Below are 18,796 nucleotides of genomic sequence, written 5' to 3' on the forward strand. Positions count from 1 at the left end.
AAACGTGTGTGTACCTAAAAAGAACTGAAACATGAAAGAGTTGATTTGGCGTATAACGGACTTAGAGATAATTGCTTTACTTTTTTGATTCTTTTATATTATAACAATGTTGCAATAAAAACAACTTAAAAATTAGATCATTACCATGTGGAGTAAAGGGTACTATCTCTGCGGTGACTAAACCATGCTAAGAACTTCAGTGCTTATGTCTTCTGTCAGTTCCAGGAAAGCAAACACCACAACTTCTTTGTCTTCCATGTGACATCTCCGGCCCAAACAGATCCAATAAATACCCGGCGCCAGACTAATTACTGGACCAATGACGAACATCAAGTGTAGTTAACATGAAAGTGAAAACTTACTGTTATTTGTTGGTTCAGGAAACCCAGCCTTTGGACCACTCCATCCTTTGTTCTCCCCTGTCTGAAAGATTAAATCAATTGTTTAAATCCAGAGAAATAGATTTATTCAAAAAGAAAAAAGTTAACTAATCAACTAAAGCAAGGACAAAAGTCTCTCAAATAATTATTCTGCTTATTCTATCTCTGATGCGAGGACCATGGACACAAAAGTAACTAGTATGACCAGTATCATTTCTTCCTTTTCTACAGGAGAATCTATTCTTATGTCTCCTGCTTTTTATCTGTTCATCTAAATTTACAACTTAAGTAATCAAGAAAGCCCCATATTCAGTACATGCATCATATACAACATGGGCTCTATCTAGATGGTTAAAAAGTAAACAATTCTTATTCAAACAGTAAACAATAATAATCGTCACAAATACTGAAGTGACTAAAAGAGCTGCTTTATCGCTCCTGAGGTCAAATTAACAATAGAAATATTACTGTGTCTGTTCTGTAAAAGTTCTATGACAAGGGTCATGCAACATTGCTAATGACATACACAGAAAATTGAAAACTAAGTCCAAACTTTAAGTAAAACCTGTAATATCCTAACTCTGTCAAATGATTTGATCTCTGTTTCAGATAAAAATACATCCAGAGAAACTAAGATATTTTGAAGTAGTATTTTAGTCAAATTAATAAGTGTCTTTAACTGGCTATGTTCTCTTTGTGTGAAGCTGGTATTATTGATACAAAGTACTCGGGGGGAAGAGACATATTCTTATTATAATCAGCATTTTATATTTACATTATCAGATGCCAACATTCAAATGGATTAACTCCACATATAAGCACAAAATACAATTCTAGCAAATAGATTACCATTGTGGAAGGACAGAGGAGGAGTAAATGTTCGTAAATGCAGATGGATGTTGATGGAAGATCTGGGGAGACCCCAGTTCCACGTTCTCTGTGCTACACAATACGAGATCACTGAGAGACTTCTAGTTTGAAGAAAGTGTAGTAAGGAATGAGTCACCCAAGGGAGGGGAAGAGCAGGCAGATTAAAAGAATGCAGATTCTCAGGCAGATGAGGGCTCAGCTGAAATTGGTAATAATAAATTTAGCATTTCATTCCTCCTTTTATTCTACTTATAACCAAGGTTAAGTATTAGATTATATTCCCTATGTCTAATTTTGTACCTTCAACTGAATCTCAAGCCTACTGTTCTTTGATTTCTACCCCAACACTCTAATAAAATTACTTTTGTAAGGTTTCTTCTTAAACATAACAGAATGAACAGAAGGAGTAACCTGTCTCTCCCCAAACATCTCTAAATTGATAACCCAATAGTCCATAAACTCTCTCTCCCTGTCTTCTGCCCACCTACCCCCCCAAACAGAATATGAAAGGAGTCAACAGCAGAAGAGAGAAGCCTACCAAAGTCTGGAAGCTGAAAAGCAGATACACAAGTTGTAACTGACCTAGCAGATGTGAATAGGCTAAAACTAGTCTGAAGAGTGAGAAGCCAACAAAGACCTTACAAAAAAGTAAACTGATTTGTGCCCCCAGGACCCCAGAAAGCCCCAGGAATTAGAAGCACACCTGGTATTTCTAAAGATGAATGTTGAAAGGACCTGAAAACAGAAAGACTGACTGGAGGTCTTTCAAAGTGCTATGAAATCTCCAGGTCACCTCTTTGACCCCAAAAAGACAGATTTCTTAAGAGGGGTCCTCTTAGAAAAGGCTAAAACAGAGACTCTGAACACCTGGCACAGTTGTAGGTGGGAGTGAAGGGCCACATTGCAAATGAGGAGATAGAGTCTATCTACACTTATCCTGGAAGAGAAGACCCCCAGTGCCCTTCTTCATTTTGGCCTCAGTAGAAAAAGCCAGGCTTCTGACCTACAAGGAATGGCAGAATTAACACAGGGAACAGAATAAAACTTCCAAAAAAAGGTTAACATTTTGCAAAGTTCCCAGAGCCATGAAAGAAATATTATAACAACTAAACAAGAATAGGAGGTTATAAAAAGGAATATTCTGAGGATGAAGAAGAGCTCTAGGAGGTCAAAAATACAATAGCCAAAGTAAGCAATTTCAAAGAAGGACTGGAAGACAGTTACAGAAATCTCCTAGAAAACAGAACAAAAGTAGGGAGAGATGGAAGGGAGGGGGAAGGGAGGAAGGAAGGAAAGATCAGAAGATTATCCATACGACTAGCAGGCATCCCAGAAAGAAACAATAGCAACAATGGAAGGAAAGAAATTACCAAGGAAATAATATAATAAGAAAATTCCCACTTAAAGAATATTTATCTCTAGATTGAAATCCAAATGCAGTGGGATTCAGGCCTCACTTCCCCTCCAGCCCCCTCCCCTGGTCCCCTATCCCTGGGGTCATTGGTTAAAAAAAAACAATAATAAAAGGGTTAAAAGAAATCCAAATGCCCAACGTGATTTACTAAAGAATACACACATCAAGTCAATTATCCATGAATTTCAGAACCCCTGGGAAAAGAAAGTCAGAAAAGCCTAAAGAGGGGGAAAAAAACATAAAAGTTTCATATATAGGCTGAAGAATCAGAAGGCTATGGAGTTTCAAGAGTAGTCCTGGGAGGCAGAAAACACTGGTGCAATGCCTTCAGAAATCTGTGAAAAAATTATTTCCAATTTAGAATTATATCTCAGAAAAACTATGAATTAAGTGTGTGGGAAATAAGAGTTCAGACCTACAAGATCTCAAAAAATATTTACTTCTCAAGTATCTTCTATAGGGAATCTACTAAAGTATGTGCCCATCAAAATAAGGAAGTAGATCAAGAACAAGAGAAACCATCCAGAAAACAGGCAACTCAACAAGGGAGAGAGGCAAAAAAATTTTTCAAAATAATGGTGAAGAGAAGAACCAAAATAGTAGATCTGTAGCGGACCTATCAATCATCCCAAATTAGAAGAGGATAAAGAGCTCCAAGAAAGATTAAAAAAAAAAAAAAAAAAAAAAAAAAACGAAAAAATTACATGATGTGTTTACTTGGCAGAGAGTCTTAAGAATAAGTTAGAAAGATGCAGAGAAGTATACATGTGGAATATGTGTATGAGAGTTAAGTCTTCATTTTTCATAGCAAGCACTCAGATACTATCTACAAATGAAAAATTTAGAAATAGCAATATGAACAACCGACAACATAAAAATAATAGAACAAACAGCTGAAGCATGTGGTAAATGGTTGCCTCTGAAAAAGAGAAGCAGAAATGGCCAGTAGCAGGGCAGAACAGCATATTTCTGTTTATTATAAATCTTGAGCCCTTATACTATTAATCTCGAAAAAATCTTGACTTTTTATACATATATGAGTATTACTTCGACCAATATAATAATCAAATATAAAAAAGAGTGAAGGGGGCTCCCGGTGGCTCAGTCAGTTTAGCATCCTACTCTTGATTTCGCCTCAGGTCATGGGCTCTGTGCTGGGTGTGGAGCCTGCTTGAGATTCTCTTTCTCTCTCTCTTTCTCTTTCTCTCTCTCTCTCTCTCTCTCTCCCTTCCTCCCTCCCTCTCTTCCTCTGCCTGTCTCCCCCACTTGCACTCTCTAACAAAAACAACAAAAAAAATGAAGCATATGTTAGTTACATCTTGATGTAGAACAAACTCCAAGATATAAATGAAACCCCAATATATGAGTGAAAAAGAAAATCAAGATGTAAGAACAGTATACCTTGAAAAGGTATAAAGAATGTTCCACTTTTCCTTAGAATGTAGAAACGTTATCAATGAGAAAGCACCAGGAAACGTAAAAAGTCATAACTTGTCTTGAACCATCAGAGATCTGAGATTGTAAAGCACGTAATTGAAGTGAATGTGTGTGACAAATCCCTCTGGGGAGAGGCAAGACTCTCAAAGTGTTTCAACACTGGTGGAGCAAAGAAGGAAGAGATGAACGTTCTCAATGCAGGTGAGAAGAAAGTACATGAAATGCCAATAAATTCTAAAAGACTGAGTGTGGGCTAGCACAATAATTTAGAAAAACCAGGATCTTCTGGCAGAAGCTCTTTTCCATGGGCCTCTCCTGAACACTGAGGAAGACAATCAGAGGTACAACTGGAAACCAGAGAGAGCCTCACTCAGTGGAGCAGGTATGCAGCTGGTGAATGTCTGCCACTGAGAGGAAAGCATGGAACTTTACACACTTCTCTAGACTCTTCTTTTATACAAAGCAAAAAGCTCAAGCCACTAGAGAAAGGGGAAAAACAAATACCAACTGCCTCTGGGGTAGAGACAAGAAATTCTGTTGCCCCAGAGGCTTAGGCAAAGACTTGTTGCTTCTGGAAAAGGAGTAAAAGCAAAATCTACTTGCCCCTGGAAAAAAAGGAGTATAAAACCCTCCTGAAAGCAAGGCCCTGCCCCAATATAAAGCATAGGTCTGAAAATGCTGACAAGGGGACAGGACATTCTCTTGTACCCAAGAGCACCCACAGATCCAAAGTCAAGTTTGGCCACCATGGGGAAGGAAGCAGAAACACTGATAAAAACCCACCTCTGAGACCCAGGTACACAAAGTCTGACTGAGAATGAGGCTGGGCAAGAAAATCATGAACTATGTTCCCGTACCCACCGCATTCATAACCAAGTAATAAGCACCAACAGCTGACTGCAGAGTATACACAAAGTCCTCACCCCCTGGCACAGTGAAGAAGGACTGCTGAAATGTAAGGGCGGAGCAGAAACACTGAGGAAAAACCCACCCCCAAACCTCACCCCACACAGAGTACAGATACCAGTACTGAAGGAATTTGAAGTCAGTAGTGATGACAGCAGCAACAAAACTCAAAATGGGCTCAACTATGACAAGATGGATGCCACCCTCCACACTAACAGTGCTTTACTCAAACTGAAGCACAGGGGGGAAAAAAAGAGTGAAAAATTAAAAGGAACAAAAAATACTGGAGCTATAAAACAATACCAACAGTCTAACAAGTGTGTAACTGGAAATTCCACAGAAGAGAAGAAACAAAGAATAAGAAACATTTGAAATGATAATAGCTGAGAATTTGACAAAATAACTGAATTATAACAAAACGCAGATACCATGTTCAGAGACCACTAAGGCAGGAAAAATACAAAAAGAATAAATGGATGAAGAAGAGGAAGAAAAGGAGGATGGAAGGAGGAAGGACAGGGGAGAAGATAGAAGGGTAAAGGAAAAAAGAAAAAAATCATATTTAGACACATCACAGTCAAACTGCTGAGAACTAATGAAAAAGGAAAATTCTGACAGCCTTCAAAGGGAAAAAAATATACGAGGAGGAAAGAGCAGGTAAGAATTACAGCAGAAATGACATCAAAAGCTACACACGTCAAAAGACAATGAAACAAGATCTTCATAAGTAAAGTTGTGCCCCTTATCCACAGGAGATGCATTCCAAGTTCCCCAGTGGATGCCTGATACCACGGATAGTAACAAACCCTATATATGTGATGTTATTTCCTATACATATGCACCTATGACAATGTTTAATTTATAAATTAGCCACAGTAAGAGATTAACAATAAAAATAATAATAAAATAGAACCATTATAACACTATAATAAGTTATGTGAATGTGGTCTTTCTCTCAAAATACGTTCTCGTACAATACTATTTGTGCAATGATGTGAAATGATAAAATGCCTACATGATGAGATGAAGTGAGGTGAATGACTTAGGCATTCTAATGTGCAGTTAGGCAACTATTAACCTTCTGATGAGTTTCCAGACCTGCAGGTGACTGCAGGTGACTGAAACCATGGAAAGTGAAACCATAAATATAAGGGAGACTCCTTTAAGGAAATAAAGAAAAAAATCCAGAATCCTATATCCAGCCAAAAAAAAAAAACTTGCAAAAATGAAGATGAAATAAGGACTTCTTCATCCAACAAAGGCTGAGAGAAATCACTGCCAGTAGACTTATTAATACAAGTAGTTGTAGAGTAAGTTCTATAAGCAGGAGTATGATACCAGAAAGAAATCCACACAAATGAACATGTATTCATGAATATGGATCGATACAAATAAATGAAGCATACTGAAAATGGTAAAAATGAGGGTAAATATACAACGCTTTTTTCTCATTTTAACCACATAAAATGATGACTATATAAAGCATAATTAGTAATAATGAATAAACAACAAAAAATAGAGCTCAAAAAACTGTAAGCTTATACTATATACAGAAGTAAAATGTATGACCACAATAGGAGGTCTTTGAAACATACACAGTATAATCACAATAGGAGGTCATAGAGGCATACAGAAAAGTAAAATCTATGACCATATTAGTGGTCAAAAAGAAGAGTGTGAACAAAGAACAAATGGGTAAAGAGAAATAATTAGTAAGATTTAAATCCAACCATATCAGTAACTATAATAAATGCAAATGTTCTAATTACCCTCAACTAAAAGACTGTCAAAATAGATTTTAAAAAGCAAGACCCAATTATATGTTTTCTAAAAGAAAGCAATTTATTTTTTATATGAAATTTATTGTCATATAGGTTTCCATACAACACCCAATGCTCATTCCAAAAGGTGCCCTCCTCAATGCCCATCACCCACCCTCCCCTCCCTCCCACCCCCCATCAACCCTCAGTTTGTTCTCAGTTTTTAAGAGTCTCTTATGAAAAGAAAGCAATTTAAATGTAAAGACACAGGCCAAAACGATGGGAGAAAAATATTCCATGCAAACACTAATCAAAATAAAACTGGGATGGCTATTTAACATCAAGACAAAGCAGAATTCACAGGAAGGAATATTATCAGGACTAAAGAGAAAAATCACATAGTAATAAAGGGGCCAAGTCATCAAAAAGACATAACAATGCCAAATGTGTGTGTGTGTGTGTGTGTGTGTGTGTGTGTGTTAACAACAAAGTTTCAAAGTACACAAAACAAAATTGACAAAACTGAAAGAAATGGACAAATCCAAATTTGTAACTGGAGACACTAACAATAAAAGAAGATGACAAAAAATCAAAAGCGATATATGACTTGAAAGAAGTCAAAAGGAAAATTATAACATATCTTGAATTGAATGAAAATAAAAACTCATCTTGTCAAAATTTGTAGGACAGAACTAAATCAGTACATAAAGAGAAGTATACAGCATTAAATCTTATATGAGAAAAGAAGAAAGTTCTCAGATCCACAGTCTTAGCTTCTAATTTACAAAGCCAGAAAAAGAACAGAAAATCAAACCCAAAGCTAGTGAAGGAAGGATAAAATAAAGAGTAGAAATCAATAAAATTGAAAATTGAAAAATGGAGAAAATCAATGAAACAAAACCTGGTTGTTTGAAAAAGATAAAGGAGTGCCTGCATGGCTCAGTCAGTTAAGTGTCCAACTCCTGATTTCAGCTCAGGTCATGATCTCATGAACACAAGATCAAAATCCATATTGGGCTCCACACTGCACATGGAGTCTGCTTAAGATTCTCTCTCCCTCTCCCTCTGCCCCTATCCTACTCGTACTTTATTTCTCTTATAAAAAAAAAAAGAAAAGAAGAGAAGAGAAGAGAAGAGAAGAGAGAAAAGAAAAGAATACAAATTAATAAGCTCCTAGCCATATTGATAAGGAGAAAAAGAAAACAAATTACCAACAGCAGGAATGAGAGAGGGAATATCACTACAGATGCTATAGCTATTAAAAGGATAACAAGGAAATGTTGTGAACAATTCTGTACCAATAAATTCAACAACTTAGATAAAACAGACAAATTGCTTGTAAGATTCAAACTGCCAAAGATCACTCAAGCAGAAGTAGATAGTCTGTATAGCCCTATATCTATTTTTTAAAACTCAATTTATAGTTAAAATCTTCCCACAGAGAAAACCTTCCCCAGATGGAAGGTTACCCCACTGGTAAATTCTACCCAAAAATTAAGGAAGAAAGATTACCAAACTCTTCCAAACTTACTATATAAGAAGCATTACCCTGATACTGATGCTAAAACCAGACAAAGATATAACAACAAAAGAAAAATATAGATCATACATGCAGCCATAAAAATCTTTTAAAATATTAGCAAATCTATTCCACAAATATACAAATATGTACATATTTGTACATATACAAATGTACAAATATACAAAAACATCGTGATCAAATGGGGTTTATGTCCATCAGGCAAGCTTAGTTCAACATTCAAAAAGCAATCAATGCCCATCCATCAGGATGGCTATTGTTTAAAAAACAAGACAAAACAAAAACAAACATCTACACACACATGTATAAATGTTAGCAAGGACTTGGAGAAACTGGAACCCTGTACATCACTGGTGGGAATATAAAATGATACAGCCACTATTGAAAAGAATTTGGCTATTCCTCAAAATAGTAAATGTACAATTACCATTTGATCAAACAATTTCACTTCTAAGTATATACTCAAAACAATGAAAGTAGAGACTTAAAACAGATACTTATACACCAATGTTCATGGCAGCATTACTCACAATAGCCTTAAGTTGAAAATAACCCAAAATGTCCATCAAAAGATGAATGGATAAACAAAACGTGATATATCCATACAACATAATATGATTCAGGCTTTAAAAGGAATGAAATTCTGGGGCGCCTGGGTGGCTCAGTCGGTTAAGCGTCCAACTTCAGCTCAGGTCATGATCTCCCGGCTCGTGAGTTCAAGCCCCGCATCGGGCTCTGTGCTGACAGCTCAAAGCCTGAATCCTGCTTCAGATTCTGTGTCTCCCTCTCTCTGTGCCCCTCCCCCACCTCTCAAAAATAAATGAACAAAAATTTTTTTTAAAGGAATGAGATTCTGATAGATGCTACAACATGGATGAACCTTGAAAACATGCTAAATGAAATAAGCCTGACAAAAAGGGACAAATATAGTATGATTCCACTTACAGAAGGTTCCTAGAAAAGGTAAATTCATAGAGATAGAGAGTAGAACAGAGGTTACCAGGGGCTGAGTAGAGAGAAGAATGAGGAGTCAGTGTTTAATGGGGTACAGTTTCTCTTTGGGATGATGAAAATGTTCTGGAAGTAGATAGTGGTAATGGTTGCACAACATTGTGAATGTACTTAATGCCACCGAAATATTCACCTTAAAATGCTTAAAATGGTAATTTTTAAAATATTTTACATAAATTTTAGAAATCTGTCAGTAAAATTCACTGTTACAAACTAAACAGAAAAATTATATTACATATCAATAGATGCAGAGAAAGCACTGGGCAAAATTCAACATGCACTGATAATTAAAGAACAAAAAACAATCTTTCAATAAAGCAGGAATACAAGGAAATATCACTGATATACAGTATCTATGAAGAAAACCTACAATCATCATGGTACTTATAATGATGAAATCTGAATAATTTTCCTTTTAAAATGGGGAGCAAGGTAAGGATATCTGCTTTCCTATTCAACAAACAACTACTTCTATTCAACATTGTACCAGTTGTTCTATTCAGAGCAATAAAGCAAAACAAATAGATAAACATATACAGATTGGAAAGGAAGAAATAAAACCGTCTTTATTCATAGATGACACAATCATCAATGCAGAAAATCCCAATCTACAAAATAAACTATTACAATTTATAACTCAGTTTAGCTATGTTGTAGATTACAAGGTCAATATCTAAAACCCACTGTATTTCTATACACTAGAAAAGAAGAATTGGAAATTGAAATTAAAAACCAATACCATTAATAACGCATCCAAAAACATGAAGTACTTAGGGATAGACATAACAGCTGTGTAAGATATTTCTATGAAAAAGTACAAAACATTGCTGTGGGATATTTCTAAAAAACTAAAAAAATGGGAGAGCTGGATCGTGTTCATGGACTGGAAGACTCAATGTTAAGATACCAATTTGTGTGAAATTGATCTATATATTTAACGCAATTCCAAAGAAAACTTCCCCACTGGCTTTTTTTTTTTCTTGGTAGAAATTGATTCTAAAATTTCTATGAAAATGCAAAAGTTCTAGAGTAGCCAAAATATTTTTTAAAAAACAGAAGAAAGAGTTCATTATCTGATTTCAAACCTTACCTAAAAAGCTACAGTCCAAATACAGTTGTAATAGCTTCAGGATAGACATAGGGATTCATGGAACAGAACAGAGAATCTAGAAGCAGACCCACAAATATGTGCTTAACTGCTTTTCAGCAAAGGTCCTAAGGGAATTCTATGAAAACAGCATTAATCTTTAAAACAGTTGATGCTGGAACAATTGGATAACCTATGTGGAAAAGGAGGAAAGGACAGGACAGGAAAGAAAAGGAGAAGGCAGGGGAGTTCTTTATCTGATACGGGATTTGTGTCCAAAATATGTAAAGAACTGTTACAACTCAGTAAGAAAGCAAACTATCCAATTTTTAAAGAGACAAAACTTTGAACAGCCATTTCAGGGAAGAGATATGAATGGAAAATAAATACATGATAGGATATTCAGCATTATCAGTTATTAGGGAAATGCAAATTAAATTCCAATGAGATAGCATTATATGCCTACTAGTATGATCAAAGCTATCAAAACCAACCATACCAAGAGCTGGAAAAGATGTGAAATAACTGGAGTCTCAAACACTCCGTTGGGAATACAAAATGGTAAAGCCTCTCTTGAAAACATCTTCACAGTTTCTTAACAAAGTTATAACATGTTCTTATTATACAAATATGTACATAAAGAATGCATTAGAGAAATACACACATATAAAGACTTATACATGAATGTTTATAACCACTTAATCTATCATAGCCTCAAATTGGAAAGAGCCCAAACGTTGAAGAATAAAACAGTAACAAAGAATAAAAAAGAACAAACTAATGATAAGTGCAACAACATGGATGAATCTCAGAATTATGAAGCTAGACACAAAAGCCTTCCTAATGTATGATCCAATTTGTATGACATTCAGGAAATGCAAAATTATAGGCAGAAATTAGATCAGTGCTTGCCAGGGCCTAAGGAGAGGGGAAGAGATTAACTACAAAAGGGAACTTTTGTGGTGTAACAGAAATATTATAAATCTTAATTCTGGTGGTGGTTAAAGAATGTGTACACACATATAAAGACATATATGTCAAAATTCACTGAACTGCACCTCAATAAATCTGAAATTTTTTATGAAGTGGGGACATATTAGTATATATGCATAGAATATCTCTATAAGGATATTTATTTCTATTTATCAAATCCCTGTATAACATTCAATATATTTCAGACAGTATCCTAAATGCTGTACAAATATTAACTCATTGTGGGAGATGCTATTCAAAAGAGAGGTTAAGAGCCAAGGGTCTCAGGATAAAGTAAGACTACTTATTCTTTCGTGTTATTTGAATTCTTTCAGCCATGTACATATCTTGTTTATTTAAAAAAAAAAACTTTTTAAAAACTCTTTTGCAGGTTTTTAAGTTGCTTCGCCACAATCACTGCAGATCTTTTATTGACAAATCAGTGTATTCAGTCCTTTCCTTTTTTGATCTCCCTGCAGCATATGACTGCTACCTATTTCTTAAAGTCATTCTCTTCCTTTTTACAGGTTTTCTTTCCTCCTCTGATTCCTGTATCCCCCATGCATATTATCTGCTACTGAAAGCATATCACTTACACTTCAGAAATACCTCTGGTATCTTTACCCTCTCTTTTCTACCACCACTGCCTGAGTCCAGACCCTCAGTATCTTTTACCTGAACAGTTCTGCTAGCCTCCTAACTGGCCCCTCTGCCTTCAATCTCATCCTGCTCAAATACACTCACTACGTTACTTACACGATTGTCTTTTGAAGACTGTAAACTGTATCGTGTCACTTTCATATTCAAATCTTAAGTTAATAATTCCTCAAGTTCTTTAACTCACATAAAAATAGTGGTCTCGGCTATTCCTGACTTTCCAGATTCATCTTCATGTTCTGTAGGTTCTAGAATACTATAATTTTTGTTATATGAGTAACGCTCCTTACTGTTAACACTTACAAGGTTAGTTTCTCGAGTGTAGGGACCAGGTTTCAGTCACCTTGTTATCTTTAGTTATAAGTGTTTGGCCTTTAGCTAGGTGCAATGGGAAATTTTATGTGCCAACTTGTCTGAACTTTGGTGCTTAGACATTTGATCAAACATTATTCTGGGTGCTCTGTGAGAGGGTGTTTTTGGAAAAGGTTTACATTTAAATCACTGAACTTTGAGTAAAGTAGATTTCTCTCCATAATGTGGGTGGGCCTAATCAGTTGAAGAACTAACTAGAAGAAAAGGTTGACCTCCCCTGAAGCAAGAGGGTAATCTCCAGCAGAATGCCTTTGGATTCAAACTTAACTCCTGATTCGCTAGCCGGCTGACCTCTCCCTCAGACTGTGGACTAGCTAAGCCTCTATAATTCCATGGGCCAATTCCTTAAAACAAGTCTCTGTGAGTGATGTATGAATATGTATATATATATACATACACACATACATTATATATACATACACATACATATACATCCTGTTGGTCTGTTTCTCTGGAGAACCCTGACCAATAATACAAAGGGTATATAAAAAATGTCTTTCAAATTAAAAAAATTAATGCTGACTTTTTGTTCTGTTTTATTTTCACTTAACATACAAATATATGCCTATGAGATTTATTTTGACGTATTTTTATAAATCACTCACTAGTTTTAAGTCAATATAAATGTGTTAAGTTAAAACAACATATACACAATATAAGAACTACAGAATCTTGAACACATGTTGGGTTTCATGTTACAAATACTTTTAAAAGAAGAAAAAGCATTGACTAGCCAGGTTATAAAAACAGAATTGAAATCTCTAGCGATACCACACAGACAAATAATTCTTAATCGCTGAAAATAATTGCCTAGGTATTCACAGCTGTCTTAAAAAGAAAAGTATATCTAAATGTTTTTTAATAGATGATTTTGTTTTTACTCTGAATTTCAGAAACGTATTCCTGTAGAAACTGAAAATATCTCTAAAAAATAGAATCCTTATATGAGAAAATGTCATGGAAAAAAGTATATTGTTTTTGATAGAAATAATTATTAAGCTGGTTTTATGACTTTTCATTTATTAAAATATTAATAAAAACAATTTCTACATGTACAAAGATACAATGACAATACAAAATGAAATTAAGCCAGTTCCTGCCAAATTATCTGCCAAGGCCTGAATTTGGGGTTCTCTGCTTCTCTTGCAACAGAGGTAGGTGTTAATGATGTCATTAACTGCTGCAGAAGAAATAGGGGACCATGAACATAAGTCTTGGCAGAAAATAAACACCCTCTGAGTTTACTTTTAAATTTAAAGTAAATAGAAAAATTAGTTTATAGAGCGCCTGTCCAGTACAGTTCCTGCCCTAAAGGGATAACTTAGGATCTTTATTTCTAGTGTTTGCAGCTGTATTCCAGAAATGAAGGCTAACAGTCTGTGTTCTTTAAAAAGCACAAATTAAAACTGTGGCTATCTGGCAAAAGCCACTAGTCAATAAGCTAAAAAATTATTCAACTGGTATTATATAAAATATTCAATGATACAAAAAATAAAAATATACACAATATTTAGTATATGCCAATTATAAGAATATAATATTTCATCTTAATATTAATATATAACACCCCATAAACAGATGTTACTTTCTACCTGAAGAATCTATCTTTAAAGATACAGAGTACTGACTTGAGGGAAAAAAAAAAACTTTTGACTTCTACCTTTAAACTAATTAACACATTACTTAAGAGTCAAAAAAACAATGGATTTGCTCATCGCTTTTAATATTATGACAGGACAGGTATATGCACACGTAAATTTAACTCTTACCTTATCAAGTTGATCTTGAAGACTAGTGGATGCTTTATAACCAAGCTGTAACAGCATTGCTTCTGCAGCATTTTTTTTGGCTATCTTTTTGTTAGGTCCTGTTCCAGTAGCAACTTCATTGCCTACTTTGACCTGGTAGGATTAAAGTAAGAAATGGATGGTAATTGCTTTGGTAAACAAGAACTCCTTAATACCCAAAAGCAATGTGTTATGCTCTCTAGCATTCACAAATGTAAAGTTCAGTCCAAAATTAAAATAGCAATTAAGCTAGTCTCCCAATTACATAAAATTATATACACAAGTGAAAATATATGTGGCGAAAAATATGACAATATGGTCCTCAAAATGGCAATGGGGGTTTATCCCAGGGTGATAGAATCTTAAATGACTTTTACTTCCATACATAAAAGTCATTTAAGATTTGGAATAAACAGCTTTAATGTTTATAAATAAACATTTATATGGAATAAACAGCTTTTTATTATTAGAACTATTCCACAATTACCTTTTGCAAACCATTGATGTATACACACACACACACACACACACACACACACACACACACACGTATTTAAATATACATCAGCCATCTCATATCCACATATACATTTTCTGAATTGGGTAGAGCTTTTAATGATGCATGTGCCAAAAGCTAATGCAAATATAAAAATTATAGTGGAAAGCAAAAAGGAAAAAATAAATAATTTTTTAAAAGTAAAGAAAGCAAGAAGTATATAGCATTACAAGGAGAAATAAAAAATACACAACTACAGTGGGATTTGTTTTTATACACTGGTCTCAACAAATGATCAAAGCAGCAAATAAGAAAGAAGATACGCACAACTTTGGAAATGAAACAATTAAGTCTGAATAATCTATGGGCAGAGAAAAAATCCCAATAAAAACTAGAAAATATTTTAAATAAATAATAATGGAAATACAATACATCAAAACCTGAAGCATGCAGCTAAAGGATCTAGAAAAAAATATATAGCCATAAAAGCTTAGAGAAAGGCAGGAAAGTAATGACCTAAACATCCAGCTCAAAAAGTTATTAGAGCAAAACAAATCCAAAGAAAATGGAATAAAGACAAGGAGGGAAATTAAGGATAAAGAAAAAATACAATAGAGAAATTCAAAAAAAGCAAAAGTTGGTTCCCTGAAAAGACTAATAAAATGACAAACCAAAGTTAAGACTGATCAAGAAAAGCAAGAGAAGACACAAATAAGAAGAAAATAGGAGATTACTATAGCTTCTGTAGAATTAAAAAATAATAAGGGATATTGAGTATTTTAGCTAAAAACTTTTGAATATTTAGAGAAAGTACAAAAATTCCTGAACAATACAAATTACCAAAACTGGCACAGAATAAACCCAGAACTGTATAGCTCTATAACTACTAAAAGAAAAAAATTAAAACAATAATTAAAAACGTGTTCATGAAGAAAATTCCTGAGAGCTTCTCCAGTAAGTTCTACCTAATATTTAAGAAAGAATAATGCTAACCTTACAAAACTTCACATAATAAAAGAAAAAGAGAAATCAGTCCCCAATTATTCAATGAGGTATCAGTTTGATTCTAAAACCCAACAGGAACAATTTAAGAAAGAAAATGTACAGACCAATTTCATTCCCAAGTATAACTGTTAAAGTTTAAACTGCATAATATAGTATATTGAACAAAGCAATATATAAAAAGAAAAATCATGATGAAGTTAGGTTTATTCCAGAAATGCAAGATTGGTCTAACATTTGAAATTCAAGTAAAATCAATCAGTGGAATCTGCTATATTAACAGATTGAGGAGACAAAACATATGGTCATCCTAACAAATTGAGCAAAAGCATGTGATAAAACTCACCATACATTCATAATAAAAACTCCTAGCAAACTAAGGAAAACAGGGAACTTACTTAATATGATATAGGGCATTCTGCAAAAAGTCTATAGCAAACTTCAACAAACATTATACTTACTGTTGAAATTCTGATATTAGAAACAAGACAAAGATGCCCTCTATTTTTACTAGTATTTAACATTTTACTACAAATCCTAGACAGAGCAATAAGACAAGAAAAAAACCATAGAATTAGAAGTATAAAAACAAATTGTCATCATTTGGATATATGATATTTATATAGGAAATCCAAGAATATCTACAGCTAAATTATAAGACTTTATGAGAGTGTAAAGTTTTCAATGTATATTACAGTATACAAAAGCCAACCACATTTTTCTAATATTTATTTATGTATTTATTTTTGAAAGAGTGAGAAAGCCTAAGTAGGAGGAGGGAAAAAGAGAGAGGGAGACACAGAATCTGAAGGAGGCTCCAGGCTCTGAGCTGTCAGCGCAAAGCCTGACATGGGGCTCAAACCCACGAACTGTGACATCATGACCTGAGCCGAAGTCAGAAGCCTAACCGACTGAAACACCCAGGAGCCCTAAGCCAACTGCATTGTTATATCCCATCAACAATCAAGTAGAAAATTATTAAAAGATACCATTTACATTGAATGAAAATCAAATACCTATGATGTTTAAGAACTTTATATAAAAAAATAATAAGCACCGAGAAAAATTAAGATAAACCTAATAGATACGCCATACTCATGTACTTAATACTCAATATGATATCAATTCTCTTCAAATTGACCTATAAATTCAATGAATTACCATCAAAATCCCACACATGATTTTTACAATACTTGACAAGCTGATTCCAAAATTTACATGGAAATGCAAAGTACTAAGAACATTCAAGATCCTATTGAAGAGAAACAAGGTGGGGGCATTATTCTTCTGGATGTCTACACTTATAAAGTCAACATGAGGGAAAAGACAGATAAATCTGTCTGCATTAAATTACTTCTGGGGGTGTCTGGGTGGCTCAGTTGGTTAAGCATACAACTCTTGATTATGGCTCAGTTCATGATTTCACAGTTGTGAGATTAAGCCCAACATCGGGTCTGTGCTGATAGCACGGAGCCTGCTTGGGATTCTTTCTCTCTGCCTCTCCCCACCCCCAAAATAGACAAATAAACTTAAAAAAAAAATTACTTCTGTTCCTCAAAAGAACATCACTAAAAATGGGGGGGGGGGGGAAGGAAAGTCACAACACAAGAGGAGATACTTGAAAGGCCACATAACTGAAAAAGACTTACATTCCAGAGTATATAGTAGATTCCGATAAATCATTTTTTTTAAAGAGTTATTTATTTATTCTTTAATATTTACTTATTTTTGAGAGAGAGGCGCACAAGTGGCGGGGGGGGGGGGGGGGCGGGCAGAGAGAGGAGACAGAAGATCCAAAGCAGGCCCTGCACTGACAGCAGACAGACCTGTATGAGACTCAAAGTCACGGACCGTGAGATCATGACCTCAGCAGAAGATGGATGCTTAACCAACTGAGCCAGCCACCCAGGCACACCCAAATCAATTTTTTTTAAAGCTAGTAGAAAAATGAGCAAGAAAGCTGAACAGGCAATCTATAAATGAAAATTTGATGTCACTATGCTTTGCTTTAAAAAAAAAAATTAGCTTCAATAGTTTCATGCCACCTTAATAAAATTTCACAATTACAATATTCTGTGTACTAGTAATGAACTGGTATGTTGTACAACTAATCCAGCTTTGGGATATAAAGCATGACACTTCTACACAGTTAAAGCATAACTGGCTATTTCACTTGTCTCAGAACATACCAGTTTCCATCTGGTGTCCACACTTGTGTACTGCTTGCCATTTATTCTTACACCATTATTTCAGTTTGATTTGTGTTACCATTTCCATCACCACGTTAAGCTTCAGTGAACCAAGTACTTCTAACACAGTGGTTAAAGAACTTAAGTATAAACAATGTGCAAATATACGACAAAGAAAGTCAAGATGAACTAAATGACATAGTTGTTGTATATGAAACACTGAAAACACATTCTTTATAGAGTTTCTGTAACAACTATCTCAAATGTTACAGTTCAAATCTGTGCACTGTCTTTGAAACATTTCATTGCTCTTTCTTCTAAAACTAGAAACCAGTACATTATGACAAATCAGCAGTAGTCTATGGACTTCCCTCAGAAGCACTGATCTAATACTTAATCCTGTCCACAGCAGATCCCTGGAGCTGGGTGAACACATACTATCTCCCATATCTGTGCTGGCCTGCACCTGACCTGAATATAGCAGGCCCTAGGTATAATGTGCTTGAGTCCCTGGCTAGAGCCAGGCCTCTGCTACCTGTTATTTTTTCCAGTGTTTGGTTAGTTCCCAGCTTCACCAGCCCCTGTGTTGTTGCTGGAATGCTTGCTAGCTAACAGACTAGGCCAGCTACGTCAGAAGCTTCCTCTACTGCTCTGAGGGACAAAAGACTTGCCAAAGTAAATGGAAGCAGGATCAGTCAGCAGGGGAAAAAAAAAAAAAAAGTTTCAGCTGTTTTGACATGCTACATACACCTCACGAGCTCTCATTCAATTCTTTTGCTGCTTCATCTCTAAATCTCATTTATCTACCCAGGCCTGATGCTCTTTGACTCCAGTCTCCTGCTCTTGGGTAATGCTGTTCCCGACTCAGCATTCATGTTGGATCTGTATCTGCCAGCTTTCCATCTGACCTATTCTG

General features: G+C 35.1%; 1 protein-coding gene across 8 annotated transcripts in view; it reads right to left on the reverse strand.

The window, feature by feature from the left end:
* STAU2 (staufen double-stranded RNA binding protein 2) overlaps positions 1-18,796 on the reverse strand; it is a 306,837-nt gene that overhangs the window by 156,223 nt on the left and 131,818 nt on the right. For all 8 annotated transcript variants that reach the window (XM_042923874.1, XM_042923880.1, XM_042923878.1 and 5 more), the window contains 2 exons: positions 14,176-14,307; positions 363-423 (listed from right to left, as the gene is read on the reverse strand). In XM_042923874.1, the coding sequence (XP_042779808.1) occupies positions 363-423; positions 14,176-14,307 (193 nt within the window). The remainder of the gene's footprint in view (positions 1-362; positions 424-14,175; positions 14,308-18,796) is intronic.

The sequence above is a fragment of the Panthera leo genome, chromosome F2 (genome assembly GCF_018350215.1).
Source record: "Panthera leo isolate Ple1 chromosome F2, P.leo_Ple1_pat1.1, whole genome shotgun sequence".
In the NCBI taxonomy this organism is placed as follows: domain Eukaryota; kingdom Metazoa; phylum Chordata; class Mammalia; order Carnivora; family Felidae; genus Panthera; species Panthera leo.